This window comes from Phyllostomus hastatus, unplaced genomic scaffold, assembly GCF_019186645.2.
Source record: "Phyllostomus hastatus isolate PE091 unplaced genomic scaffold, TTU_PhHast_1.1 phas_contig_198, whole genome shotgun sequence".
NCBI classification, from domain to species: Eukaryota; Metazoa; Chordata; class Mammalia; order Chiroptera; family Phyllostomidae; genus Phyllostomus; species Phyllostomus hastatus.
The window spans coordinates 4,303,554-4,331,426 of record NW_025333715.1 but is presented as its reverse complement, the minus strand read 5'-3'; the positions used below and the strand labels follow the sequence as shown (position 1 = coordinate 4,331,426).

The 27,873-nt window shown below is 57.2% G+C and overlaps 4 protein-coding genes across 5 annotated transcripts; 2 read left to right on the top strand and 2 right to left on the bottom strand.

The window, feature by feature from the left end:
- Window positions 1-318: 318 nt before the first annotated feature.
- Window positions 319-8,038, bottom strand: NAGA (alpha-N-acetylgalactosaminidase). The gene is made up of 10 exons (XM_045835108.1): window positions 7,900-8,038; window positions 7,424-7,515; window positions 6,457-6,592; window positions 5,788-5,959; window positions 5,203-5,380; window positions 4,755-4,849; window positions 3,870-4,031; window positions 2,404-2,601; window positions 1,340-1,483; window positions 319-838 (listed from the first exon to the last, which is right to left on the bottom strand). Exons 2-10 carry the CDS (start codon window positions 7,437-7,439, stop codon window positions 704-706), a joined length of 1,236 nt encoding a protein of 411 aa, XP_045691064.1. The 5' UTR covers window positions 7,440-7,515; window positions 7,900-8,038; the 3' UTR covers window positions 319-703.
- A 2,982-nt stretch (window positions 8,039-11,020) lies between these two features.
- On the top strand, window positions 11,021-15,640 carry PHETA2 (PH domain containing endocytic trafficking adaptor 2). 2 transcript variants are annotated; one of them, XR_006785246.1, is made up of 3 exons: window positions 11,021-11,196; window positions 13,209-14,508; window positions 14,936-15,640. XR_006785246.1 is itself a non-coding variant. In XM_045835171.1 (2 exons), the coding sequence occupies exon 2, from the start codon at window positions 13,214-13,216 to the stop codon at window positions 14,000-14,002; it is 789 nt and encodes a 262-aa protein (XP_045691127.1). In that variant the 5' UTR covers window positions 11,021-11,196; window positions 13,209-13,213; the 3' UTR covers window positions 14,003-15,640. The 2 variants fall into 2 exon arrangements, 1 of the variants encoding a protein (XP_045691127.1); XM_045835171.1 differs by having other exon boundaries at window positions 13,209-15,640.
- Window positions 15,641-16,081: 441 nt separating this feature from the next.
- SMDT1 (single-pass membrane protein with aspartate rich tail 1) lies at window positions 16,082-19,549 on the top strand. The gene is made up of 3 exons (XM_045835006.1): window positions 16,082-16,399; window positions 17,882-18,022; window positions 19,342-19,549. Exons 1-2 carry the CDS (start codon window positions 16,214-16,216, stop codon window positions 18,017-18,019), a joined length of 324 nt encoding a protein of 107 aa, XP_045690962.1. The 5' UTR covers window positions 16,082-16,213; the 3' UTR covers window positions 18,020-18,022; window positions 19,342-19,549.
- Window positions 19,550-20,627: 1,078 nt separating this feature from the next.
- NDUFA6 (NADH:ubiquinone oxidoreductase subunit A6) lies at window positions 20,628-25,139 on the bottom strand. The gene is made up of 3 exons (XM_045835004.1): window positions 24,963-25,139; window positions 21,515-21,630; window positions 20,628-20,819 (listed from the first exon to the last, which is right to left on the bottom strand). Exons 1-3 carry the CDS (start codon window positions 25,099-25,101, stop codon window positions 20,688-20,690), a joined length of 387 nt encoding a protein of 128 aa, XP_045690960.1. The 5' UTR covers window positions 25,102-25,139; the 3' UTR covers window positions 20,628-20,687.
- Between the last annotated feature and the right edge of the window lie 2,734 nt (window positions 25,140-27,873).

Sequence of the window (27,873 nt, the reverse complement as noted above, 5' to 3'; positions counted from 1 at the left end):
CCTCGCCGTGCTGGGCAGAGCAGGGAGGGCCCCCTGGTAAGAGGCAAGTCTGCGCTGAAGTATGATCTGCAGGTCACTTCGGAAAACGAGAGGCCGGAAGACGCCACATGTCTTCCACACGAGGCTGGATATAAACCCAGCACCCACCCTGGGGACCGCCGGGGCCCCTCGCTGGAGCTGCCCACGGCCCCAGGTCCGTGTCACACCCCTGCGACTGAAGAGCAGCTGTATCAGTGACCCCAGGGAGCCACAGGCACTCCCCCGCAGTGTCAGCCTGCAAAGCCAACCACGTGATGCATGCAAGTTCCAGACAAGAGATCAGATCTCCACTCAGATTTTAAGAAAAATTCCAAATCTTGATTTCAGAGTCCGTGAAAGGTCAGAGGCTGGAGTCCTGATGGGTACAAGGACCCCGGGGGCTCAGGAGGCCGGCCTCGCTGTTCGGCCACGTCTGTGTGGCTGTGCGGGTGAGGTCAGAGGGCAGGACGGCCCCAGGAAAGTGCCCGCGGCAGGTCTCCAGGGGAGTTCGAGCTCGGGCAGCAGGCGGAGCCTGGCCCTGAGACTGCGCGTTGGGTCTGATGGGCCGCTTCCAGGGCGGGCCCGGGCAGCAGGAAACCCCGCCCGCCCGCCGGCCCTCAGCAAGCCGGGGCTCCGCGGGCTGGGGTCGGTGCTGCTGCTGCAGCCTGTCACGCGTCTCAGCGCCTCACAGCTGCGGTCCCTCCGGCTTCCCAGTAGGGTACAGGTACCACATCACCACCCCTGAGGGGTTGATGATCACTGTGAAATTGGTCTCGGCCTGGAGGCCGCTGATGACGGCACCGGTGTAGACGTCCTGGGCCTGCAGGGGGGTGAGGGAGGGACATAAACAATGCCGCGGTAAGCATGGCCGTGCGGAGACTGCTCAGAGGACGCAGAAGGCTGGACTTCGGCCTGTCTGTGCTGGGCCTCCGGTGTGCACTGCAGACGTGGGAGCCCTGAGTCTCCCAGCACCTCCCGCTGGCACAGCCGATGGATGATGCCCAAACACGGGCAGCGGCGACAGCCCAGCCCACAGACAGCCCGAGGAACGCGCCGGCAAGGACTGGCCGGTGCGGGGAGGAGCATGGCCTCAGTGGGGACCGGGACTCGTCTACGCCCAGGGGTTCCGCTTGCACAGCGGGAAGGCACCGGTGCAGAGGACGGCACCAGCTGCGGCCCTCGGTGCCTGCAGCTGCCCCGCGGGCACCTGACACAGAACCCAGGGCCCATGGCCTAGGGGAGGCCACGTGTGAGCGAGGGCCACCCCTGGTGATGCCCTCCCGAGGAAACCGAGGGCACTAGCTGCCCGCAGAGCGCTCACCTCATACACGCCGGAGCCGCTGAAGCTGAGTTGGGCCAGGGAGGAGCGGAAGCGGTACGGCATGTCCGCCCTGCGGCTGAAGAAGACTATGGCGTAGGCGTCCCTGGCCAGGGGCCGCAGGAACACCTCGATGGAGGACTTGTTCTGCGCACAGGAGATGGCTACTGGCTGGGGTCCCTGCTCAGGTGGGCCCTGAGGTCCCCTGCCTGCCCCCCACACCCCAGCACCGCGACTTCTCTTACTCTACTTTCCCTCCTCCCCTGACTCAGCAGATGCTCCCCAACACTTACTCTGTGCCAGGACACAGAGACAGTGCTGCCCGCAGTCCTGCTTCAGAGAGCTCTTGGTATGATGGTGGGGGGACAGACAGGGACAGCTGCCGCACTGGCGTGGAGGCCACTGGCCAGCGGGACTGATCGCTCTGCCCTGAGCAGCCAGGAGCGTGAACCCCCATCCCCCGGGAGGTCCCTGGCCTGGCAGGTGTTAGTCAGTTACCTCTCTGGGCCTCGCCAGTCCCCAAGGTGCACGCTATAGGCGTGCAGAGTTCTTTTTACTAGAGACGAAAGGGTTTGTGGGAAGAGCACATGCTTTGGGGTGACACCGTTGGAGTCAAGTGTGCTGTTTACCAACCCTGGGGCCTTGAGCTGCAGTCACTTAGACTCTTCCAGTCTGGGTCTCCTCGTTTATAAAACAGGGAGGGAGATCTACCTCCTGAGAGGATATATCTAGGATGCCCAGCACACAGCAGGTGGTCAGTAAATAGGAGACGCCATGACGAGTGGTAGTCATGCTCCTTGGATCAGACAACTGGACGCTGCAGGGAGGCCCAGCGCTCTGCCGGACACCCTGCACGACCGAGCGGAGGGGCTCGCTCACTGCTCCCCGTGCGCAGGCGGCGCGGGGACGTCCCCCGCCCCCATCCTCCGCGAGCCCCGGCCCGGCTCTCGGCCAGGGAAGTGCGGACAGTCGGAGAGGCACCCAGCAGAGCCTTCAACTCAACGCAGCCTTGTTTTCGGGGGAGCCTAGCCCCTCAGCCTCCCTGCCTTCCCCGCACCCCCCAGTACCTTGAGAATCCTGCGTCCCTGGATGCCTAGGGGATCCTGATTGATTTTGATCATGAGCGGATTCTGCAGAATGTCCACGCTCTGGGCAGAGATGGTGCGCAGGTCTGTGGACATGAAGAGGGGAGCTGCCAGCACTGTCCACAGGGCCATCTGGGCCCGGGCCTGCTCGAAGCTGAGGCCGAAGTTCCCGACGAGCAGCTGGGGGCAGAGGAGAGGGGCGGTCAGCCCTGCCCCCTGTAGGGAGGCGGTCACGGGGAGCCACCCCACGCGTGCAGCCGAGGCAGGGGAAGATGGTGACGGGGAGGGCGGCCACGTGCGGGAGCCTGGTTTGGCACAAGCCACTCCCCAGCGGCGTGGCCGCGGGATGGGTGGCTTCACTTTGCATCTGAGCCTCAGCTTTTTATTCGCCCAGAAATGGGGGTGCTCGTCGTGTCATCACAGGTGGTTCAGATGGTCCAGTGCAACCCCGTGGCCGAAGGCGTTTGTGAACCGACACATGCAAGTGCAGAAACCCAGGGAGGCGGTGGCAGGCAACCGGGACCAGAGCCACACGGAGTCCCTGCCTCTGCCCGGGACCACCCAGCCGCCCTCACCACGGCGGACCCGGGAGCCGGCCCGGGCGGGACAGAAACGATCACTGCTCGCGCCGTCGTTACCTACGTGGTGACACCAACTGAAGCACAGTGTGCGTGCCCAGCTGTGCCCCGCATTCGAAAGGGTCATCCACTTCCTACTCAAAACAACCCTCTAAAGGTCACTAGTGTTCCCGTTTTCATTTTCCCTGACAAAACGGAGGCACAAAAAAACAATTAAGTCACTCTCCCAAAGAACACGGCAGAGCAGGAGCCAGAGTTCTAACGCGGGTCAATTTCCGTTCCCCGGGTGCCCCACCATCTGGCGGAGTGTTTGGTATTACGCTCATCACTGGTAGTAAACACTCGACCAGATGAAGGGAGAGCAATGGAAGCGTAAGACAAATTGCAAAAACATTTAAGTCGCCAGGGCCGTGACTGAGGTGGGCACGAGGTGGCCCCCAGTTCTGCCTGCGGACGCTCTGCGGGGGCAAAACAGCACGCCGGGCACTGCAGGGAGGGTCCGGTGGGTTGGGGGGGGGGCCGGCCAGGGAGGGGCTGGCAGGAGGGTGTGGGATACCCACGTTCTCCACCCTGCACAAGAGTCCCCACAGACCAAGTTCTCAAGCTTCAGCACAGAACTGCCTGGGGAGACGGTCAGCGAGGGGCACTCTGGGCCCCTCCACACTCTGATCCAAACGGGGGGGCGGGGCCCTGGGGACAGAATTGTAAGTAAGCTCCTGAGTCAGTCTAATGCAGCTGGTTCAAGGACACGGTTCAGAGATGCCGATCCAGAGCCCGGCAGTGAGTGACCCGTGAGAGGGCGCAGGGCAGTGGGGCGCGGGTCCACCGTGGGTGGTGGGCCCTGGGACCGCCCCCTCCACGTCTGTATACCATGTCCGGGTCGTTCCAGTGCCCAGGGCCCGCCACCGGCTGCAGGATGTCCTGATTGTCCGAAAACCAGTCCAGGATGGACAGCACGCTACTCCAGGAGTCCTGGATGTCGTCGTAGTTGCGCCAGAGGTTGCAGATGTCGGCCAGCAGGCTGTAGTTCACCTGGGTGTCAGAGGAGGCAGAGTCCGGCACCAGAGCCACACCCTGCTGCCCAGAGGCCCCCACGGGGGCCGGGGAGGCTCAGCAGGCGACAGAGGTGGGGACGGGAGAGGGCAGGCCCGAGCTTGTTCAGGGTGAGGAGGGCCTGGGAGAGAGCAGTCCTGCTCCCGGGGCTGCCCGGGCCTCCTCTCCACGCGTGCTGGTGCCAGAAGCCCACCCAGCCCTCCCCTGCCGGCCGGCTGGGGTACCAGCAACACCCCTGCTGCGTACGCACCCCGTGTTCTCACAGTGAGAGTCCCGCCCTCTGCCCGCACTCTCCCCCAGGTCCTCAAGTCCGACCCCACCCCGTCTAGTGTCCCAGGCGCTGAGGGGCCCCCGGTGAGGCGCCCACAAGGCCCGTCCGAGGCACGGCCCCACCTGCCTACCCTCAGCAGCCTCCTGGATCTCCTAGCCCACTCAGCGCAACCCAGATTCCGACCACTGGATGGCTGCCGTGGGTCGGCACATCACACGTGGTTCCCATGCCTTCAGCCCACGTAACAAGTGCCTCCTCTTCTCTAAGACCCTGGGCTGGCTGAGGCCCCCACGGGGGCACTCAGGGCCCTTTCTCAAGACCTACAAGTCAGCCGAGTGGGCAACTGCGGCGAGAGCAGCCCCCACTCTGCCCAGGAGGTGAGGAGACCGGGTGTGGCGAACACTGCCAGGTGGGCGCACGGAATGGCTTACCTGGGGGGGGAGGCCCCCTTCGTAGGCCGGCCAGCTGCAGGAGAAGGCGATGGGGCGGCCCGTGGCATTCAGGGCCGCAGCCATCATGGGGTACCCTGGAGGAGCACAACACCCCCCTCTCAGGACCGAGGAGACGCAGGAGGCAGCCTGGAGCCTCAGCGCAGACCTTCTCCCACCACATGTGAGGAAACCGGGGCTCCACAGAGGTGCCTCCCCCTGCACCCAAAGTTGCAGACCTTTCCGAGGTGGGGCACGGCGCCAGCCCATCCTTCGGGGGCCTGGGAGCCCAGCCCGCCCAGCCCGCCCAGACCCTGGTGAGGGGAATTAGGGAACACTGTGTTCCAGGGGTCACGCAGACAGATGAGCTCGGCCAAGTGGGCACTGGGAGGCCTCCCGCGGCCATCCCCGCCTGTCTCCCCTGTGGCCCCCAGACGGCCGTGGGCCTCACCTTTGGCGTGTTCCTCTGGGGTCGAGAAGCAGCCGTCCAGCTTCAGCATGTCCACCTTCCACTTGGCAAAAGTTTGAGCATCCTGAAGCACCTTGTCTAGCGTGGTACCTGGGTAACCCATGCAGGTGAAGTTGCCCAGGTCCTCATAGATGCCCAGCTGCAGGCCCAGGGAGTGAGCCTGTGGGGAGAGCCGAGGACACCGGAGGGTCAGGCCCCCCTGGCCAGTCCCCATCAAGACCTCCGGCGGGGCCCCGGTGCCCAAAGGAGAGGGTCTGCACTTGCGGGCAGGCCTCCCCAGACCCCTCCAGCGCACACCCCTCCTGCGGGCTGTTTCTTGCCTCTAGGCCTTTGCTCCTGCCATCCCCGCTGGTGTCAGCTCGAGAACTAGCTCCTCCTCCAGGGAACCTTCTGAAATCCCTTTCTGGCCCTCACCCGCCACTGGGAGCCATACCTAGCTGCGTCTTTCTATCTCCCCCTCAGCCTGAGTTCCGGAGCGGGGACTGCGGAAAGGGAGCCCTCCGCAGGGTGGGGTGGGAAGAGCCGGCCGGCCCCCAGGCCGAGGGGCAGGGCTGGGGCGGAGCTCACATAGTCAGCGAGGAAGGCGATGCCGTTGGGGAAGCGCTTGGGGTCGGGCACCAGGTAGCCGTTGGCGTCACGCCCGCCGATCCAGCAGTCGTCGATGTTGAGGTACGTGTAGCCCAGGTCCCGCCACCCGTCCTCTGCCAGCCGGTCGGCCATCTCCATGAAGAGCCGCTCACTGGAGAGAGGGGCAGGGGACGGGGCAGCTTAGTGGCCTGACCCGTTCCGCACCCTCGGCGCCTTTCTCACAGCTGCTCAGGCAGGTGCTCTGAGTGTGAGTCCAGGGCTCTGGCCTGGCTGTCACCTGAAGACTGAGCCAGGTAACGATTATAAATGACAACAGGATTGTTGTTATGAGTCCTAAGCTGCGAGAAGTTGAAAGGAATGGTCTGGCCACCGGGCCGAGGGGCAGGACTGAGCCAGGGGAAGCACCGTGAGGTCTGCCCGGGCCTTACAACGATCTCCTTTGAATCATCTCAGGGGTGGGCCCCCTGGAAGGTACCTGCCCCACAGCCTGCCTCACAGAGGCCCCAGGCAGGTCAGGCGTCCCAAAAGTGACCAATGGCCGCCGTCTCTCTGGGATGGGAGGCGGGGCACTCTGACCCTCTCCTCCCTGCCCCCACTCTGCAAGGCCTGGGGCAAAGCCTGCGGGGTGGCGGTGTGGACCTTCCTCACCTGATGCAGTTCTTCGGGTCCGCATCACAGTCAATGTTGCAGCGGAAGCGTTCCCAGGCCAGCCAGCCCATGGGCGGCGTCCGCAGGAGCCCATTCTCCAGCGCCAGCACCTGGTCCGCCAGGGCCAGCAAGAGCACTGGAGGAGGGTTGTTGGGGGATGAGTATGAGTGACTCCCATGGCCCCTGCCCTCCCCGCCCACGGCCCACGTGCTGCTCAGCCCTGCAGGAGCTCCCAGCCTGCACAGAAGAGGAACAAGTCCCGGGCTGGGGGCGGAACTGGCCCTTCCTGCAACCGCTGGCTCCTGCATGTGGCGAGCAGGCTGATGGTGGTGCCTGGACGAGGGCAGTGTGTTTGAGGCCTGGGTCCTCACGTGCTGTTGCAGCCCCAACTGTGCTAGAATTAGCAAAAACTAATAGCTGAGGTCATATCCTTTGCATCCCCAGACCAGCCCCATCACACAGAACTTGACAGTACACTGTAGCCAGATTCCGGTCTCCTGAGTCTCATCCAGGATGTTTGTTCTCCATCACAGACCCCCCAGAGGCCTTAGAAGAGCTAAAGAGGTCGGCCAGGTGGGCTCTGCACCCAGCCAAGTTTGCCTGGGACAGCCCTTTGCCTCTTGGGCCTCAGTTTCCTAATCTGTAAGATGGAGTTAATGTACTGACTTCACAGGGCTGTTCTCAGCACATGTTATCACCTAAGGTAGGGCCTAAGGTAGGGCCTCTGCACTGTGGGGGAGAGGGGATGAGAAAGAGAGAGACCCCTTTAGAGGGGACCTGATTCCTAGGTGGGAAGCATTTCCCTCTCTTTTCCACGCTCAGCTTCAAGAATAAGAGGAACCTGTCTCCCCACATCTCCACAGCACGGGAGGAGGCCCAGGCACCAGAGGACTGGACTCCCTCCAGGTGGCCCCATTCCCAACTGGTCCCCTACACTCCCAAGGCCACGCCCTCCCACGTAGGTTACCTGTCTTCCACAACATTGCTCCGGACTCAGCGTCTCGGGACCTGACCAGCTCTGCTCTGCTTGCACCAGCTTTACGTGCCGGGTGTTGGAAGCTGAGAAACGTTGGAAAAGCACCGCAGTCACTCCTGCCTGGCAGCCCCGCCACCTTCAGCCCTGGGCGTGGATCCCCAAGCCGCCCTCACTATCCCCACCCATCACTTCTCTTCTTCCTCCAAAAATACTAAACGAGGTTTCTTGGACTTTAGACCTTACCCCTTTTGCAGTGCTGGGCGCCCCGAGAGTCGAGGGCAGCCCTCCCCCCCGGGGCGGGGCCAAAGAGGAGCAGCCCTGGCTCCGGGACGTTCAGGAAGCGAAGCTCTAGGCCCAGACCGCGCTCCGGACTCTTGCCGGGTCTGGGCTGCACCCTCTGGCCGCCACAGGCAGCAGGGGAGGGCCCAGGGCCCACCCCAACTTCACAGTGCCCCTTCCCTTCTCACCTGCCGACCCCCTCCGACCCGCCGCTGCTTCAGCTTCCCGAGCCGCGAACCGCTGCGATCACCACATTCTCCCGCTGCGTTCCAGGGGGGCGGGCCTGACGGCAGTCAACCTTTCCCGTTCGAACCTATCAGAATCCCCATAGCAACGCCGTGCCCCGCCCCCTGTGCGCCACACGCTCTCCGAGCCTCCCAAAGCCCCGCCCCCTTCGGGCTCTCCGAGCGGCGCGTCGACAGTCTAGTCGTGCTGCCTGCCCTGTCTAGCTTAGGTCCCCTGGGGCTAGGCATTTCTCGTCTGCGGGTCCGTGTGTGCAAGGACAGTGCCTGGCACATCCTCCCCAAACCCTTAGCGGAGGATGAACAGGCCTGGGAAAAGAAGGGGTGGGGGAAAGCAAACCAGGCGCAGCTCTTGCAAAGCCAGGAGGCTCTCTTTTCCTACGGGACACCCGATATGCTAGCCCAGGCACTCTGCACTTTTCTTCCCAGTTTCATTCATCAAAACTTTACTGACCGACTACTAGGGCCAGACACTTCATTTCTGGCACTTTCACTCGGATGGGCACGGGCATCTCACACACAGCCGGCCCCAAACCGAACACCTGCCCCCTTCCGTATCTCAGGTGATGGCACCTGTCCTTCTGGGTGCTCAAGTCAAAACCTGGGAGTCCTCCTTGCCTCCTGTGTCCCTCACCCTCCACACTCAGGCTCTTCACAAGCCCTGCAATCTCCACCTTGAGCACGCATTCTGAATCTGGCACCTCCCTGCTTTCCCGACCCCATCACGTCCAGCCTAGTACGGCGGCTTACGCCTCACCCACATGTATTCTCTCCTTGACTGCTTCTTTAAAACATAGCTCACTCAAGACCCACCCACACATTGTCTTCACCTCCCACGGCTCCCCCACCCTGCCGCACCGCAGCCCAGCCACACCCGCCTCCTTGCAGTTCCTCAAACACAACAGGCCTCAAAGCCGTTGCACCAGCTGCTCCCTCTGCCGGGAATGCGCTTCCTCCAGGTATTGGCATGACTGGCCCCATCATTTCCTTCGAGTATTTGTCAGATGTCACCGTCTCAGTGAAGCCTACCCTGATGACCCTATTTAAAATTCATCCTCCGCACTCCCACAACTCCCAGTCTCCCTCGCCCTGCTCTGCATCTTCCACACCACGTATTACCTTCCTCTAACACAATGACTGTGGCTTATATTGGTAGTTGAGTAAAACCTAGTGAGGAGGACAGATAATGCGCAGGAAATAAAAACGTGAGTGCAGGCGAGTTTTGTGGAGTGGTTAGTGCTACGATGAAAATACATTCCGGGGAAGGGATGGACTTGAGGGTGGGCGAAGGGGGTTTAGAACAGGCCCCCCTAAGATGTGGCATGTCGATTCGTGTGAGCTGAAGGCGATGGAGACCCTGTGGGTTCAGAAGAAACCCTGTGCCCCCTCAAACTACCTTGCCCTTAGTAAGAGTCATTACCAGAGATGTTTTATGGCCTCTCTGTGTGGCAGGGTATGCATCAAACTACCGAACATCCGCTCTCCCTATGGATCTGCGGATTCTTACTGATCCCCTCCCCTTTGACATTCGTCAGCTCAGAGAGTCACACATACTTTATTTTTGCCTGCCTGTCTCTGAACCTCTGTGTGCGTGGGCTCTCTGACCCTCTCCTGTGGGGGGCTCCTGTGCCTATGAATACAGTGAAATTCGGTTCTTTTCTCTTGTCGATCTTTCTCCTGTGGATTTAATTATTTGAACAGCAGAAAGGAGCTAGCATGGCAGAGGAGCATTGCTTTCTCCCCACACAGGCTTCTTTGGTCAGGGAGGGGATATTTGGGCTGAGACCTAATTGGCGGGAAGGAGCCCCGAAGCGTTAGAGCCCAGAGACAGGGATGAGAAGGAAGAGCATTTGGGGCTGCAGGGCCTGCCAGGGGGAAAGCTCTGAGGTGGGAACCAACAAGTCCTGGGACAGGGGGGTTTGAGCCCACCGGCTCCCAGGGCCATCGGGAAACCTTCCACCCCCTGCATTTGAGGGGAGGGGGAGGGGAGAGGAGGTAGCAAACATTATACTCGGAGACTGACTCTGTTTTTTCCGACAATTTATTGAGCACAGGTTCATTGTGGGAATTATAATTTCACAAGCCAAGATCATATCTCTTAATAAACCAAATAAAGGAATAACAAAGTCCAAATGACAGAGTAATCACGCTGTTGCTCCAGGCAAGGGAAGGTGAAGGAATAATGCCCAAATTTAATATGAGGTGTGCCTCTTTACGTGAGGACACACTCTGGAGAGTCAGCAGCGACCAACCAAAAAGCTCATTTCCGGCTGCCAGTGCAAAAGTAAAAGTCCCCTTTGGCGAGAACGCTGTTGCTAGAGAACCAAGGGGCCAGTATGAGAGTAGAGCGCTGAGCTGCTCTGAGCATTACCACTTCTGAGACCCCTGCAAAGTTGAACACCACAGCCCACCAAAGAGTCGCCTTGGCCACTTGTAGGAGCAAGTGCCTCAAGGGTCTCTGGAGAGTGTGTAAGTTATGGAAGAGTCGCTTTGCCCCAGCTGAAACTCTCAAATAGTCCTCACACTCTCAGTATATGTAGGAAATGTCCTTTTTTCGTAGTCAGCCGGGTTGCTGACGGCTTGTGAACGACAACAGATGTGGGATGATGACATCCTGGCACGACTGCCTTCACACTTCCATAAAAGCAACTTTTGTTGTTGTTCGGTCATAAACAAATGGATTAAACCAACCTCGCTTAAATCATAAGCAAGTGGGTTGGAAATATATTAACACCCAACACACGTCTGCCTCCCTGTTGGACGCTTGGGGATGGCGAGTCGGGGTGGCAGGCCAGGCAGGGGGAGACACACGCGGAAATGGATAACCCCCGAAGCAAGGACCTGGCGACTCCAGGGGCCCAGATGAGTGGCCTGGAAGCTCGGCCGGGCCTTGCAGGCTGAGTAGGAGCCAGCCCAGAGGAGGAGCGGGGGCGAGGCCTCCCAGGCTCCGCGCTGCGGTGAAGTAGGCGGGGCGGGGCAGGGAGAGCGGGACTGGAATAAGAAGAGACGGACGCCGAGCCCTCGCGCGGAGGGGGGGGGAGGGGGGGAGAGGAGGGCGGGGGGAGGCTGGGGGTGGAAGTTGGAGGATAGATAACTCTGAGGACGGCGGACGGCCTGCAGTGGGGCCCTGGGTTCGAGGCCGCCCGCCACGGACCTGCTCTGTGGCTCAGGCAGGTCCTGGCCTCTCAGGCCTCAGTTTCCCTCCCGCGAAGATCGAGGGGCATCTTCGGGGATCCAGGCCTGGTGAGTCCTGGACGGGGCGGGTGGAGGCTGCAACTCGAGCTGCCCAGGATCTCCCGGCTCCCGCAGCCAAGTTCGCCGCCCCGTGGAAGCGCAGGGTCCGGAGACGGGGTCACCCCGGGGGGCTGCGGGAGCCAAATTCTGCGGGCCACTCTCTCCTGGGCTTCGGCGCGCCGGGCCGCGCGGAGGAGAGGGCCAGACGGGCTCCGGGAGGAGGCGGCCCCCGGGAAGGCGTGGCCCGCGGGGACGTGGCGGGCCGGGGAACCGAGAGAGCAGCGGCGCTCTGGGTCTGAGGCGTGAGCCGGGGAGGTCCCGGTGAAATGACCCCTGTTTCAGTGCCCACCACGGGGGCCACCGACCGGTCGGTCCCATGACCCATCCTGCCTCTTCTCCAACAAAAGAATCCGGAAAAACACGGTGCACCAGCCTCCCGCCCAGTGTGCGGTCCTGGCTTTGCAACCTTGGGAGGATTTTAGGGGGAAACACGCACCCCCAGGCACGCGGCAGGGGAGGGGGGACAGATCCGTGGTCTCCCGATCCCCTCTCTGCCCCGGGTGCTGGGCCCAGGACCGCGGTGAGGCCACTCCTCCAGCAAACTTCTGTGATCAACGCCGCGGACTCCCTTTCTAGCCCGGCCCCTCCCCCACCCCAGGGCTCTGCCAACTTCTCTCCCGGCCCCTGCCCGGACCCGTCCTTACTTTATTTACTATTCAATTAATTTGTAACTCACTCTTCATTATTTATTTTTGTCCGTTTGTTTACAGCGTGTCTCCCCGTCCGAACGTAGGCTCCAGGCGGGAGAGCCTTTGTTCTGTCTGCTCCCGTACTCCCAGTTACTTCCACAAACACTTCCCGCGGGCCTCCCAGCCCTGCAGGGGGCGGGTACTGAGACTACGGCGGCAGCCTCCCCTAGTCCCTGTCCAGACGTTCTGGGGAGGTCTTCGTGGAATGAAGGACATCGGAACAAGGGGGTTGTGGCTGGGTCATCTCTGGCCAGACCCCCCGCGGGGGTCAGAAGCAGTGTAGGTAATGTGATCAGGGCAGGCCTCTCAGATTAGGGGATTTGAATAAAAGCCCACAAAGAAACTAGCTGAGTGACAAGTGTGAGAAGGAAACGCAGGAAGTTATAAAGGCACTTGACTCTGACCTAGCCTCAGAGGGCAAGGCGCTGAGGTCTGAATAGTGAAAGTCAAGACAACAGGACCCAGCCCATTAAATTGCTCCTAGGAGCCTGGCCTGGGCAGGTGGTTTAGTGTGGGATTATGAGAGGCCTGGGAAGGCTTCCTGGAGGAGGAGGTGGTTTCACTGGGCCCCAGAGTTAAGAGTTTTCATCATTTCAGAAAGCTTGACTGGGTGTGAGAATTATTTTGCAGGCGCACTGGAAATCACGTGGTCCAGTGGTTGAGCCTTGTGGCTAGATAAGAGAGGCCCCAACCTAGCCCAGCAAGTTCTGCTGGTAAGGGGGCCATTTGCAAGACCTGCCCCCAGAAGGTGTGAGGGAATCGAACCCAGAGACCAAGCTCTGCTTCTACGGACCCTGTGACCTTGTGCAGTTCACTCTCACTCTCTGGGCCTCAGTTTTCCGTGGGTCAGGAGGGTCGAGCCCTGGACGTTTGACCCCAGGGCTGGCACGAAGCGGCCCCCAGGTTAGGGGATGCTTTAAGCACGGTGGTTTTTATGGGCGCGGGGTCCATTTTCTCTCAGCAGGGCCTGTTTCTTTGGAAGTTTAAAAAGCTGTGTCAAAACCCTGCCATAACTCCTGGTCTGACGCAATCACGTTAGCCTTTTCTCTGAGTCCTCTGACGTCCGGTGTTTCTCATGACCCTCCCAGCAGCCCTTGGAGAGAAAGGCAGGGGAGACCAGCTCATCTCACAGGGGAAGCCACTGCGAGCCTCCAGGCACACAGAGCTGGGGCCCAAGCCTCCGCCAGAACCAGCGCGCTCTTCCCCACAGGGACACAGCGGCCGCCTCCCTGCCTCCCTTTCTGATCTGTGGCCACCTTTCTTGCCTCACAGTTCCTATGGGAGCCATGAAGCTGAACAAGAGAAGCGTGGCCCACTACGCACTGAGCAACTCTCCCGCAGACCACATGGGCTTCCTGCGCACTTGGGGGGGCCCAGGGACCCCGTCCACCCCCAGCGGCACTGGCCGAAGGTGCTGGTTTGTCCTCAAGGGCAATCTGCTGTTCTCATTCGAGAGTCGAGAGGGCCGGGCCCCCCTGGGACTGGTGGTGCTGGAGGGCTGCACCGTGGAACTGGCGGAGGCTCCGGTGCCAGAGGAGTTCGCCTTCACCATCCGCTTCGACGCCCCTGGTGTGCGTCCGCACTTGCTGGCAGCTGACGGCCCCGCGGCCCAGGAAGCCTGGGTGAAGGCGCTGTCCCGCGCGAGCTTCGGCTACATGCGCCTTGTGGTGCGTGAGCTGGAGAACCAGTTGCGGGATGCCCGCCAGAGCCTGGCCTTGCACCGCCACTCATCCTGGAAGGCCATTACCAGCCACTGTAGGCCCCAGGCTGTTGACCACTTGTCTCGGGGTCTGGAGAAAGGCTACTCCCTCTCCAGGGATTCCAGCCCCATGGGCTTGGCGGAAGTGGCCGGCAGCGCGACAGCAGGGCGGGGCTTGGCCGAATGTGAGTTACAGGGCCCTACCAGCCTCCTTCTAAGCAGGGGCCAGAGTCCTGTATCCCCTGAGACCTCTTGCTTCTCTACCCTGCACAACTGGTATGGCCAGGAGATCCTGGAGCTGAGGCGGGGCTGGCTGCAGAGGGCCCGGGAGAGCCAGCCAAAATGTGAGGAACCGGATAGGCCCTGAACCTGGACCCTTTGGGTTCTGCCCTTGTCCTGCTGGTCAGGACATGAGGGCCAATTCTTTTTCAGGAGTCTGATGTTTACTCATTTCCAAAGTTGATTTTTTATATTCTTTTTTTTTTAAATTTTTATTTTAAAGAGAGAGAAAGGAAGGGGGAAGAGAGAGAGAGAGAGAGAGAAAGAAACCTTGATTTGTTGTTCATTTATTTATGCATTTCTTGATTGATTCTTGCATGTGTCCTGACCAGGGATCAAACCCGCAACCTTGGCATATCGGGATGATGCTTTACCCAACTGGCCAGGGCCAAAGTTCCTTTTTTTGCTGAGGGTTCCCTGGGTTCCAGATCTACCCTCATGCCTGGAGTGGACCGAAGAATCATTACTTGTAAACTCTATTTTCCCGAGGCCCAGAGAGAAAAGGTCTCGCTCAGCAGTCACGGAAGGAGGGCCAAGTCTCCTGACACTGGGCTGGACAGCCCCCTCTTCGGGAATATTAATGAAATGGAGAAGGTAGGGAATATTACGTGCCTACAGACCACCTTGCCTTCCATCTACATGCCAAACTCAGCCACAATTTCCAACATGGGGAGTCCCGTGTACATTTAAAAACCAGAAGTTAGCTACAGGGTTGGTTTCAGACTGACAGTAAAAGAGAAGGTGGATTTATTATATCACGGGGGTCTCTGGGGTTCCGCTCTTCCTGATGGTGGGAAGATTGGACATGTGACCCCCCCACTCTACAGTCTGGAACGGCTCTTTGGTGGGAGAAGGCTATCAGCCAATATAGAGGGGTTTATTCTGCTCAGAAAGTGTTGGGGACCCCCTCCTCTCTCCCCCTCTCCCTGATTATCCAGTCAACAGATGGTGCTAGACCTTGACCCCGGAGGGACTGGCAGCTTTTATGTCAGAAGAAACCCTTACTGTGTTCTGTCCGCAGTAGCCAGCCCTTGGAGCTGCCAAGTGGGAAGCCGAAAAAGCGATGGGCAGGCAGTGTGTTCCCCCAGGGAGTCCGTTTTGTGTTGGTTCTCAGTCCTGGGCATTCTAGGAGCGTTGGCACAGGATTCCTGGTGCCCTGTCATGAATTCTTCTCTCCTGCCTGGGCTCCCAGAGAAGTCTTCCTGCTTCTGGAACCACCTGGGCACTCGTCCACAGTCCTGCCTGTCATCCAGCGTTTCCCTGCCTAGACCCTCTCATTGCTACTCTCCCCAGCAGGCCAGGTGTTTTCTTTTTCAATTGTTCTGGAAGGCAAAGTGGCTGGCTCCATAGAGCCAGAGAGGCCAGACTAGCCTGATGCCTGTGGACATGGTGACAACAGCTGGATAGAAGATGCAAAGCCCGGGCAGAGGATACCCTCGCCCCCAGTGCGCACAGTCTGTTCCTCTCTCCCGTGCTGCCGCCCCAGGCAGCCTGACGAAGGCCCAACTAGGGCTAGAGACTGAGGCTCAGAGCCTCTTGAGGCTAGGAGGCTGAAATGCAGGGCCAGGGGCCAGGACCGGTTCTTTGCGTGTTTCCAAGGAAGAGGGGCCACTCTCCCAGCCCTGTACTGGAGCTCCCCAGCCCACTGCCCCGTGTTTTATACAGACATTCCGGGATTTCATCTTTCTTATTGTGACAGTATTTTTTGTATGATTAAAACACTAAGCTTTTTATTACTCATTTCGGTTACTTAAACTTATTTTTTTTTAAAGATCTTATTTATTTATTTTTAGAGGGAAGGGAGGGAGATAGAGAGAGAGAGAAACATCAATGTGCGGTTGCTGGGGGTTATGGCCTGCAACCCAGGCATGTACCCTGACTGGGAATCGAACCTGTGACACTTTGGTTCGCAGCCCGCGCTCAATCCACTGAGCTACGCCAGCCAGGGCTCAAGCTTATTTCAACAATCACATGAGGGCTGCTCAGCCAAGCTCTGGCTGTCCTAGATGGGGAGCAATGATAGAAATCTGAAGCCTTCCCAAAATCCGTACTAGTTCACCGGCCCGCCTACTAGGCCTGGAATGAAAGGGAACTGGGGCTTCGCCGTCGTCCTCGTGACGTCACGACGTCGGGCGGGGCTGCGACAACTGCCTCCCTCCCACCGCTACGGGGAACTAGGCGGGCTGCATCGAGTGTGAGGCTGGGCCTCTCGCCTGCTCCCGAAAGCCTCGCGAGGCTTCACGCAGCGTTCTTTCCGAGGGCGGTGCCGGGGCCAGGCGCAGGGACTTGGGGGCCAGGAATGGCGTCCGCAGCGGCTCGCTGGCTGGTATTCGCACCCGCCCGATCCGTGGCTCTCCGGAGGGGACCGACCTCGAAGAAAGATGGCGGCATCTCCGCCGGACTGGGCGGATCAGGTCGGAGCCTGGTACCGTCGAGGTCAGTCATCGTTACTCGCAGCGGCGCCATTTTGCCCAAGCCCGTGAAAGTGAGTGTCTGCCTGGAGGCGGGGCAAAGGTGCCGAGGCCAATCAGGATGGGGAATACGTTCGGGTCGGCTTTGACTTGATAGGAGCAAGGGCCAATCAAACGATGGCCTTAGGCCGGAAGACGGATCAAGGATAAAATTTTGCTCTAATGCGCTAGTTTTGACAGGTGGGGAGCGGTGGGTGTAGGTCCAGGTGTTGAGCGTTTAGAGACCGAAGGTGGGGGGCAAGAACTGAGAAAGGTGGCATTTTGCACTATCCTACCGTGAGGAGCGCGGTGTCAGAGTCCATCTCCGGAGCCAGAAGACTGGGCTTTGTGCGTCCAGTATATTGTGCGTCCTCTCTGCTCTGCCTGCCTCCGAGTTGATGGGCTCAAATAACGAATTACAGAAGGACTTTGTAAATGAAGTGTACCTGGGACGGGTCTTCTCTCTTTTTTTTTTTAAATGAGTTTTGACCTAGTACTTAAATCATGTGATTTGCAGTCCTGTGAGATGTGCACGGGATGATTACGATCATTGTTTTTACGAATGGAGAAGAGTGTGTGTGTGTGGGGGGGGGGTGGTCAGAATGGTGAAGCCAGTGTCCCAAGCTAGCAGCTGAGTTTGGTCCAAGGATCCAGGTTTCTTGCTATTACAGCCCCAATCGGGTCCTGTTCTTTCCACCACTAATGCTTTCACTTGTCCTCAGTAACCTGAGGCTTTCTAAGTAAAATGTAACAGTCACGTTTGCTTTTTTGACCCCAGGACTGCGTGGGAGTTAGAAAACAAAAACTCTGAAAAGCTAGACGGCTGGCCTCTGCTAGTTCACCCAAACGAGTGAATTCGGGCTGTTTCATAGCAAGAAGCAGGAAGGTGTTTGGGAAGAGATGCGTTACGAAAAGGCATAGCTGGTAAAAAAAAATTTTTTTTGAAACTCCATAGGAAAATACGAAAGGAAATGTTGAGATTTTATGCAACACCCAGACCACTTAGAAAGTTAATTTTTCAGTGTAAAGACATGCTCACTTTTCAAAACACAGCTGTTTCTAAAATTTAATGTGGTGAAGTCACATTTCTCAGTCCCCAGGAAACCTGTTATTTCCAGAACTCGGTAGAATATCCCTTCACTGTACATCTTTCTGTAATCCATTTTCATGTCTCGAGTATCTTCAAGTAAAGCTGAACTTTATTTCTGTGGCCCAGCCCTCTCCGTACTTTTTCACCCATTTGTTTATAGGTACCTGCAAGTAATTAGCAGGTTGTGCCCCTATTTTTAGATGCCTGGAGTGCCTTCATCTTTTCCTTCCGGCATCCACTCTGATGCCATAACATCACTTTATCTCTTCTAATTTTTTGTGCTCTGAATCTTCCAAGGGCTTTAAAATCAGGTTGCTTCCGGAGGGTCTGGGGTTCTTAGAGGGAATGACCCTGAGAGGGCCAGGCCTTCTGCCGTCCTGCCACCGTGGGCCCTGGGGCTCACGGCCTCCGCTCCGACCCTCTGCAGATGTCCTTCGGCCTCCTCCGGGTGTTCTCCATCGTGATCCCCTTTCTCTATGTCGGGACGCTCATTAGCAAGAACTTTGCTGCTCTGCTCGAGGAGCACGACATTTTTGTCCCAGAGGACGACGACGACGACGACTAACGGGTAAGACCTGCTGTTGCTGTCCCCCAGCGAACCGGGGGCGGGGAGGGTGGAGAGGCTGACCCGATGCGGTGCGGCCCGGTGGCAGGTGGCAGGCAGCGTCGGGGCGCTCAGCGCGGGAGGTCAGAGTTTTAGTGAGTTGACGCACTTGGTGGCTAATGTTTTTATTTTGCCTTTTCGCTGTGTTGGGTGAGAGGAACTGACGTATCGACTTACAGATTCCCTGCGGTCTCCTCCAACTAGGTTGGACCCCAGCCAGCCTTTTCATTCGCCCTTTAGGTGCCCTTATTCTGTTCGCCCCCACATTTTTCTCGACAATTAAAAAATTGTCTTTTAATCCTCACCTGATGTTTATTGATTTTAAAGAGAGAGAGAGAAACATTGGTCTGTTGCCTCTCATATGTGCCCTAGTCAGGGAGGGAACTCGTAACCATTTGGTGTATGGGACGACACTCCAGACCCCCCGAGCCACCCAGCCAGGGCTTTTTTTGGGCAATTGGATATGCCTTACACAGCCACCGCAAACAGCTCAGTGCAGTGCTCCACACTGAATTTGGAAACGGCAGTTCTCACCACGGACAGCCATGGTTACCAAGCTCTGCACCAGCATGGCCTGGACACGGGCACCACAGCCTGGTCACCACTGCCCCCAAACCCTTCCCCCCCCAGTGCCCGTCCCATTCAGCTTTCCTGTTGACTTCCGGTGCTCTGGTATGTGCTGTGCGGCGGCGTCACCATCAGGGGTGAGGACACCCCTGATTCTTTCGTCTGGCATTCAAGGCCTGGCATGTTCCGGTCGCACCTGTTACTCGAGCCTCATCTCCCGTATTCCTAGCCGCACGCCTACCGCCAGTGTTCACCATTCCTCGAATTCCCATGCTCTCCCTCACTCCCAAGCATCGGCTCCTCGTTCCCCCCACTTGGGGGGCTGTGTCCCACCGCGCTGTTCCCACCAGTTCCTCATTGTCTTTGAGGGTCTCCCCACATGCCTGTTGGAAAAGGACTGTTCCCTCCTCGGACTGGTCGGCACCTCTCTGGTGACGCTCAGTATTACGTGTTTATGCACATACACTGCCCCCCCCCCCGCCCACCCCAACTCTACTAGACAGTGAGCTCCTTGCTGGCAGGGAATGTGATTTTATACCTTTGGGCCCCCAGTGCCTGGTCCGTGGCGAACGCTTAGTAAGTGTGTGAGTGGACAATGAAACTGATTCCGAACTGCCTGTCCCCCATGCAGGGGAGCCCCTCTGTGGACGTCTCCTCCAGCCTGTGGATGAGGAGCTGCTGTGCTGCCCGGTTCACTGCGCTTTCCTTCCTTACAGGCCGGGAAGTGCGGGAAAGAGCGAGCCCTAACTGAATTAAGAAACGGTGATGCTTACAGCTTCTCCTCCCTGCCTGCCACAGAAGGGGCCAGGGCAGCCTCCTGCGTGGTCCGTGGCCACAGCCCGAGTCCCAGGCTCCGGGAGGGCCCCTGAGCGGTGCTGTCCACGGAGCACAATCAAACGATGAATAATAAACATGGTAAACGTCGGTGGTGTGTAACTGAGTGGCGGCCGGAGTCTCAGCACGAGTAGGTTGTAGCTGTTGGTTCCTTGTCTCTGCTGTGCGTTCTCCGGCAGGCCTTTGGTGTGCAACCCAGGGTCTCCAGGCCCACAATTATGGGGGCCTGGGGCCTATTTTCATTATTTACAAAACCCAACAGAAACGTTTCCCTCAGTGAAACCCCACAGGTGAGCTAAACCCTCAAGCTTTTTGTGTGTGTTGAGTGACACTAGCTAATTGTCACATGGCAGTCAATCATGGAAGCTTTGGTTGGTAGTTTAAAGCTACTCGAAAAACACTAAAATGATTCTTTCAAAACTTGGGTCCTTAGTTGAAAGGATAATAAAAGGGTTATTGGTGCTGAAAAATTTGGAGACCCTAAGGGTGACTGTAAATACTGAACCCCTTTTCCAGGATTTAGACAGTCTAGGGAAGGAACAGACGACTGTCATCCAAACAAAACAGATCCGTTCTTTAACCTGGGCCAGTATCTGTTGTGTCCCTTTAAAGCTACACCCCTTTGCAAAAGCCAGTTGGAATGTCTCTGTTCTCTGTGTGCGCTGAACATCTGTGTCCCCAGCGGGGGGCCTAATTGAGGAGGAAGTTAATTCCGTCTTAAGGACCCACGCTTGTTGCAAGTAGAGGGGCTAGGCCTCTGAGCAGCCGTGTTCTTCAAAGCCCGGGGAAAAACAGCCAGGCTCCTCCGCGCCACCCCTGCCCCTCCCCCGCCGCCGGAGCTGGCTGCCTGTGGCCAGGCTGTGCCGGACCCTGAACGGGCCAGTCCTGGAGGCTGCAGAAGCGCAGCTACATACGAAGTCATCCAGCCTCCTATCCAGTGAGACAGTTTCTGAACAGATGGCCTCATCTTTCCTGTCTATAACAGCGAGGCTCTGAAAAAGAGAACCCAATTTAATTTACAGGAAGCCCCACACCGCGGGAAACGGGGACAAACAGGTGGTGTGCATACCCCGGACCCACTCGTTCAGGCAAAAAGTGGGGCCAGAAACGGAGCTTCCCATTGGCTCTCCGGTGGAATCCTATCGTGAAGGGACCATCACACACTGAGTTCATTCGTACATACTCTGGTGTATTTAAATATCCACACGCACATTCCCACTGAACAACTTCATGGGTCGTGGCCAACGTAGAACTTGGACAGAAAGTCCTTTGGCCTCGGCGCTTCTGTCTCGTGGAAGAATCGCATGATGTGTGTCCGCTGCTTCCACACGTTAATCGTTTCCTCCAGCTCCATCTTGCCCTGTGGGAGCGAGGGAGAGGCCTTTAGTCAGATGGTCCAGTGACGGGATACAGCCCTGAAGGCCGGCCTTCTGCTTTCTGCTCTGGCGCCGACCAGAGTGACCTGGGCGAGGACACACTCGGTCCAGACCGGTTTCTGCATCTGGACAAGGAGGGGTTGGCCGACATGACCTTTGTGGCCTTTCAAACACTCTGTGGCTGACTGTTCTCGGAGGAGAGACTTCCAGGTCAATCAATAGGCTCCTGCTCCATGATGCCTAACCTGACTGGCTTAACTTGTATTTCAGCTTAACACGCTAAAGCTCCTTCCCACTGGTGCCTGTGTGACTGGTGAGAGGCAGAGGCAGGGCCAGGATCCGACCCCATTTACTCAGGACTCGGCCGACCAGCCTGCTGCCTCTGGCTGTAAGCTGGCAACCAGGTGGAGCCATAACTTCTAGGAAGGAGGTTAAGAAGAATTCAAACTTTAATGCCTACACCTTATTTTTCAGTTATAAAATGCACGCCCCAGTGGATTTTCCCTTGAACAGCCTTACAGTCTATTTAACCAGATGATAATCTCCAGGTTCCTTTGAAACACTAGGCAACAGTTGCTAACCCAGCCGTTGCTTTTTAATCTTGGAAACAAAACATCTACCTGGGAAGACCGAAAAGCTCTGGACAGGTCTTTCGAATCCGCCAGGGAAGGCCAGTTACCTTGATGACCAGGAGATCCACCACGCGGGGGTCTGTGACGTGGGCATTCTTCATAAACATTTCTCGGACTTTTTCCCGACCCTGCTTCACAGAGATGTCCAGCTGGAATAAGGTCACTAGAGAAAACATGACACGGGGGAGGAGTTTTATGGTTAAGGCATGTTTTGTGTTTAAGTGAGTCAGTGGACAGTCATCAAACACAGGCAGGTTGCCCACCCGCTGCACTCCCCAAGGGCTGGCCTGACCCTAAGCTCGGCGCTTGAGGCCGGGAAGAAGTGTGAGATGTGGCGCTGGCCCTCAGGGGGCGGACGTTTTGTGTGGGGAGACGAGACCGGGACAGCGTAGTTCAAGTGCATGAACAACTGGGCTCCAGTTCCAGGCCTGGCCCTCCCCAGCCGTGCGGCCCCCTGCGCGTGGGCTCCCCCGTGTCCGAGTGCATGTACGAGTGGGATGAGGACAAGAAGAGCCCACGGAACCCCAGAGCGGCTGTGAGGGTCTGGGACACAATGCAAGATGCTCAGAACCGTGCCTGGCACGGAATGAGCCCTCAGTGAGGGTCAGCAGCATCATGATGTGCAGCATCTGGCAAAAGACGAGGGTTGACATCCGGGAAAATGATGTGGTGTGGGTCTGCGCGCCACGCAGAGGCGGGGGAGGGAGGCTGCTGAGGGTTTGTGCCGGGAGGGAGGCTCCAGTCCAGCCGGCAGCTACCATGGCAGGTTCCTGGGGGGGGGGGAGAGAAGTTTACCATGCAGGTCCTGTTCTCGGTTTTAAATTCTAAGTGGAGGGGCTGCTACCTATGAATGCAAACATGAATCACAATATGCAGCAACCCCTGATGAAACCAATGCCTAAAATAGTGGCACAAACTCCATGACCTGGGACTTCAGGTGATGCACAGGGATGTCCTTTGAAAATTAGGTTTTAGCCCTGGATGGTGTGACTCTGGATCGAGCATCAACCTGCGTAACAGGAGGTCGCTGGTTCAATTCTCAGTCAAGGCACATGCCTGGATTGTGGGCCAGGTCCCCAGGTGGGATGCGCGGGAGGCAACTGATCCATGTTTCTCTCACACATTGATGTTTCCCTCCCTCCCTCCCCCTCTCTCTAAGAATAAATAAATAAGATCTTTTTAAAAAATACAGTTGGTGCTCTATTAAGGAAAGAAATATGAGGAATCTTCCCCTGCTATCAGTACAACCCGCCCCTGAATTTTTATACTAGATTCCTGTCCGCCTTGGGAGCAAGGTGCCTCCGGGCGCAACCAGGGAGCGGGTCCCACCGCTCCCACGTCTCACAGCCTGCGAGCCCCACGCCAGGGCGCTGGGCGTGTGAATCTCCCCCTCAGGAGAATGTCACGTGCACGGATGCCAAGTTTTGCCTACAGTGTGAGCTCCCAGGGCCCTGATGCCCATCCCCCCGCTCAGCAACGCCTGTCTCAGGAAAGGAGCTCTGCAGCTTCGTCCTCGGCTCGTCCCTCTCGTCCAGCCTTGAACACAACCCTCCACGAGTGAGAAAGGCTACGGCCTTCCGAGTTGTTCTTTGGTCTAAATCAGTGGCTCTCAAACCAATAGTGACTGTGCCCCCCACGCCCCCCACCAACCACCACCAATATTCCAATACTTGGCAGTGCCTGGGGGCATTCTGGCTTGTCTCAGTCGGGGGGAGAATGCAATGGGCACCCAGAGGGTAGAGGCCAGGGGGTGTGTCGCAAACATCCCACAAAGCCCAGGGCAGCACCCAAAAGCAAAGAGTTATCCAGCCCAAGTGTCGCTACTGAGAAACCCCAGTGCAAACCAGCTCCACCTGTTCCCCACCTCCTGCTCCTCCCTGCAGCCAGAAAGGGTTCCGGGCGCTCAGAAGTATTCTGCTGGGGGAACACTATGTTCTGAAGCCTCTGACCTGAGACACACGCTGCACGCAGTGACTTGCTGCAGTCACCGCCCGCACCCGTGACCCACCTGTGCCCTGGGGGCACCTGCATTTGCAGTCCTTGGACCAGCCGCTCACTCACGCGTCTCCCTCCCTAGCGTCCTGTGTGAGTTCTGGTCGTCAACAATATCTCACAAAGTCAGCTCGTGGGCAGGGACCCTGCGGAGCTGTCCCAGCTCCTATCCGTCAAAGAGCTCCTTCAAGGAGTCTTCTGCTGGGGTGATATCAAATGTCAATGGTGATAACAATAACAATAAAAACAACGGTTGTAGCCAACATTTAAAGCGTACCTAAGTGCCAGGCCCCATCCTGAGCCCTCTAGATATTAACCTATTTAACGGTGACTCTCTGAGGAGAGTACTATTATTAACTTCATTTTACAGATGAGGAAACTGAGGCACAGCGTGATAAAATAACTTGCCCAAGGTCACACAGCTACTAAGGGGCAAGGCCTGGAAGCAAGTCCAGTAACCATCACATTCTGCTCTTTAAACACAGGCAGGCACCTGGCGCTCTGCAGGGGGCTAGGGTGCGCCAGCTAGCCTAAAAACACCTTCCTTTCCTCTCAGACCAGCGTGATGGTCTGCATTGAAACACACTAAATCAACAACATAAAGTAGCCAGTCCCTGGCACTGTCACTGGTTGCCCTTGACAGGTTAGATGGGATTTCTCCCAACCTTCCTTTCAGCAGGTGCACTGGGTGGGAAGCATTGAGGGCGATGCCGTGATAAGAAAACCAAGTCTCTGCACCCCGCAGCTTATATTTCAATGCATCAGGTGAACAGATTGGTTTTCCGACATCTAAGGGATTGCAGGGGTTCTGAAGTCGCAGAGGGCAGGCCAGCAGGGGGTGGAGAGGAGGAGCTCCCGAGGATTACTGGGGCAGGTAGAAAGACCAGACGGAGCAAGACCTGGGAGACTGAAGGAGGGAGAGGAAGACATCTCACTGGAGGGGCTGCAAAAGGCATCGCTGACCTTGGGACAGTCACCTCCCTTCTCTGGTTCAGTGTCTTTTTTTGCGAGATGTGGGTACCAGATGATCGCCCAAGCCCTGCACCCACTTTGGTTATACAGGTCATCTAGAAGCGTCTGTAAATATACTTAGTAAGGCTCGAGTGGACTGTGGGTTCCAGACCCACCACGGGCTAGCTTTGGTCCTTGGGCATGTCACTTCGCCTCTCGGTGCCTCAGGTCCCTCCCTATAAAGTTAGTATGTCACTGATAGACCCTGCTCTCCCTCCAAGGGTTTCGTTAAGAATCACAGCAGAACATGGGAGCCGAAGCGCCGAGGGCGCCTGGAAGCGCCGAACGGATGCTGGACACGGCTGGTCTGAGCCGGGCGCCGCTGCCAGGGCGGGCCCACCAAGAATCGGGTGACCCTCCTCCCCTGAAACACGCGGGACCGCCTCTGCCCAAGTTGGTGACCTCAGCTCGGCCCGAATGAGAGCGGAGGCCAGGGCGGCTGCGACCTTGAGCGGCTGCCTGCGGAGTCCCGCGTACGCCGATGCCTCTCACCAGTGGTCGGCACCTCCCGATACCAGGCGCGGTACAGCTCGCGCACCCTCCGCTTGGCCTCGTTCATGTCTCGACTGAAAATGGGCTTCACCGAGGTGCTGGCCGCACCGGCAGCCCGGCGGAGGCCGCTCGCCGCCATCTTGCTACAGAAACCACTTCCCAGCCCACCCCCTTACAACCCGCTAGTGCGGCCAGAGGACGAAACTCTTTTCTCATTGGCTAAGCTTGAAAGCCACGCCCCCTAGATGCCGTGGGTGGGCGGGAGGACGGCTCTAGGGCTCTCTGATTGGCCAGGAGGCCTCGCTCTCTGGAGAGGGAGAAAATCGGCTGGAGGCTGCTCGCGCTTGTCAGCAGAAACGCACGCAGGTAGGCGGGACGTCCCAACTTGCCTTCGCACGGCGCCGCCAGGGGGCGCTCGGGCCCCAGGCTGGCCGAGGCCGTGCGGGCGGAGGAGCTGCTTGCTCCCTGCATCCCGCGGCGCTCTCATGGGAGCGCCGGTCCGCGCGCAGACCTCGAACTTCCCCGCTCAGCTCCCGAGCGCGGGCCGCGGGCTCCCAGGTGACAGCTGAGACAGGTAATGGCGCCCGGACGGCCGTGGCGCCCACGTAGCCCCTCTGCGGCGTGACCGCGTAGGGTTGAGGTCTCCTAGGTAGTGGCTCCCGAGTCTGGGCTGTGCCTTTCACAGCATCTGTACAGTATCTACCTGTGTAACTCTGCCCCGGTCCAGGCTCCTGCCTCCTCTAGGTGTAACCTCTATCGTGAATTTAGTATTTAATATTCCTTTTCATTAAAACAAAAAAGGAGCCTCCAGAACCACCCACAAGCTGGAGGAAAAAATTTGTAAATCTTGTATTTCGTAAGGGACTTGTAGCTAGAATACATAAAAGGTTCTTACAACTCAATAATAAAAAGACAGTTCAATTAAAAATGAACAAAGGTGATACCAAATGCTGATGAGGATGCGAAGTAGCAGGAACGCTCATTCATTGCTGGAGAGACGCAGGATCACACGGCCACTTTGGAGGACAGGTTAGCAGCTTCTTAAAACAAAGTGTTCTTTTTTTTTTTTAAGACTTTATTTATTTATTTTTAGACGGAGAAAGAGAGGGAGTGAAACATCATCAATGTGTGGTTGCCTCTCACATGCCCCTCACCAGGGACCTGGCCCACAACCCAGGCATGTGCCCTGATTGGGAATCGAACTGGCAACCCTTTGACTCGCAGGCCAGAGCTCAGTCCACTGAGCCACACCAGCCAGGGCAAAACAAAGCATCCTTAACGGGATCCAGCAGCCCCCACTCCTTGGTGTTACCCAATGAACTGAAAAGTTATGTCCACGGAAAATCTGCAGTGGGTGTCTGTATTCGTGATCGCCAGAACGTGGAAGCAACCAAGGAGTCCTTTAGGAGGTGAGTGAAGACATGAGCAGCAGTGCCGGCAAACAATCGGGCAGAAAGAAAGGAGCTATAACGCCATGAAAAGACACAAAGGAAACTTAAGTGGGTGTCACGGAGTGAAAGAGGCCAATCTGAAAAGGCTACACACTGTGTGATTCCAGCGGCACGACACACCGGAAAAAGGGGAAACTATGGAGACGAGGAACAGGTCATTGGCTGCCGGAGGCCGGGAGGAGGGCGGGGCGAAGAGGTGCCGCACAGAGGGTCTTCAGCGCAGTGAAGCCATTCCTTATGACACTGTGATGGTGGATACGTGTCTTTATACATTTTTCCAGACCCACAGAGTGAACCCTAATGCGAACTATGGACTTTGGGGGACAATTATGTGTCAGCGTAGGTTCGTTGATGACAACAAAGGTATCACTGTGCTGAGGGATGTTGGTAGTGGGGGAGGCTGCGGGTACCTGTGTGTGGGGGGAACAGTAAGGTGTATATGGAAGTCTGGGTACTTTACCCCTCAGTCTTTCTGTGAGCCTAAAACTGCTGTAAAAATTATTTTTCAGGTAAGCAAAGGATTTGAATAGCTGTTTCTCCAAATTAGATGTACCCACGACCAATAAATACACAAGAAGACATTCAACATCATTAGTCATTAGGTGAATGCAATTCAAAACCATGAGATCCCACTCACCAGCTACAATGCCTAGGATAAAGAAGACAGACAGTCGTGCTGGTGAGGATGTGGAGGAATCGGGACCCTTGTACAATGCTGGTGGGGGTGTAAAACGGTACAGCCACTTTGGAAAATTCTGGTAGTTTCTTAAAAAGTTAAACATAGACTTATTATGTGATCCAGAAATTTCAATTCTCCGTATCTGCCTAGAACAAATAAAAACATTTGTCCACACAGACACATGCGTGTGAATGCTCAGAGCAGCATTATTCACGATAGCTAAAAATAGAAACAACCCAAAAGTTCATCAACTGGAAGGACAAGGAAAAAGAAAGGGTATAAACAGAATATGGGACATCCACGCAGTGGAATATTCTCCAGCCAGGATAAACCTTGAGAACATCACGCTAAGTGAAAAGGGCTAGACACAAAACAACACATGTCCGGTAATTCCATTCATACGAGGGGCTCGGAAAGGGCAAACCTACACCAGCAGGAAGCGGGTCCGTGGTTGCGAAGGGTTCAGCGTGGAAATGAGGAGTGAGTGTAGCGTGAGGTTCCCGTGTAGACCAACGGAGATGCGCTAAAATTAGCTTGTGGTGCCAGCGCACGACTCTGTAAATACACTAAAATTCACTGACTCGTGCACTTACATGGGTGACGGATACACTTTACGGCCTGTAAATAATATCTCAGTTATGCTATGGAAAAAAAATGGTCTCTGGTGATTTTTCAAATGTGTAAAGTCCATTTTATTTACTTTTTTAAGTTTATTTTTAGAGAGGGGGAGGGGAAGGAGGAAGAGAGATATCGAGGGGCAAAGGTTGCCTCTGCCGTGGGC

Bases quoted from the DNA above. Each gene is read 5' to 3' on its own strand.
- NAGA (XM_045835108.1), bottom strand. The intron at 5,381-5,787 runs GTGAGCTCCGCC...CTCTCCCCACAG, and splicing joins TCGCCTTCCTCGCTGACTAT to GCTCACTCCCTGGGCCTGCA. The intron at 4,850-5,202 runs GTGAGGCCCACG...GTGCTCCTCCAG, and splicing joins CCCAGAGGAACACGCCAAAG to GGTACCCCATGATGGCTGCG.
- PHETA2 (XM_045835171.1), top strand. From the start codon at position 13,214: ATGGGAGCCATGAAGCTGAACAAGAGAAGCGTGGCCCACTACGCACTG.
- SMDT1 (XM_045835006.1), top strand. From the start codon at position 16,214: ATGGCGTCCGCAGCGGCTCGCTGGCTGGTATTCGCACCCGCCCGATCC. The intron at 16,400-17,881 runs GTGAGTGTCTGC...GACCCTCTGCAG, and splicing joins TTTTGCCCAAGCCCGTGAAA to ATGTCCTTCGGCCTCCTCCG.
- NDUFA6 (XM_045835004.1), bottom strand. From the start codon at position 25,101: ATGGCGGCGAGCGGCCTCCGCCGGGCTGCCGGTGCGGCCAGCACCTCG. The intron at 21,631-24,962 runs GTGAGAGGCATC...TGTTTTCTCTAG, and splicing joins TCGGGAGGTGCCGACCACTG to TGACCTTATTCCAGCTGGAC. The intron at 20,820-21,514 runs GTAACTGGCCTT...TCGCTCCCACAG, and splicing joins TGGATCTCCTGGTCATCAAG to GGCAAGATGGAGCTGGAGGA.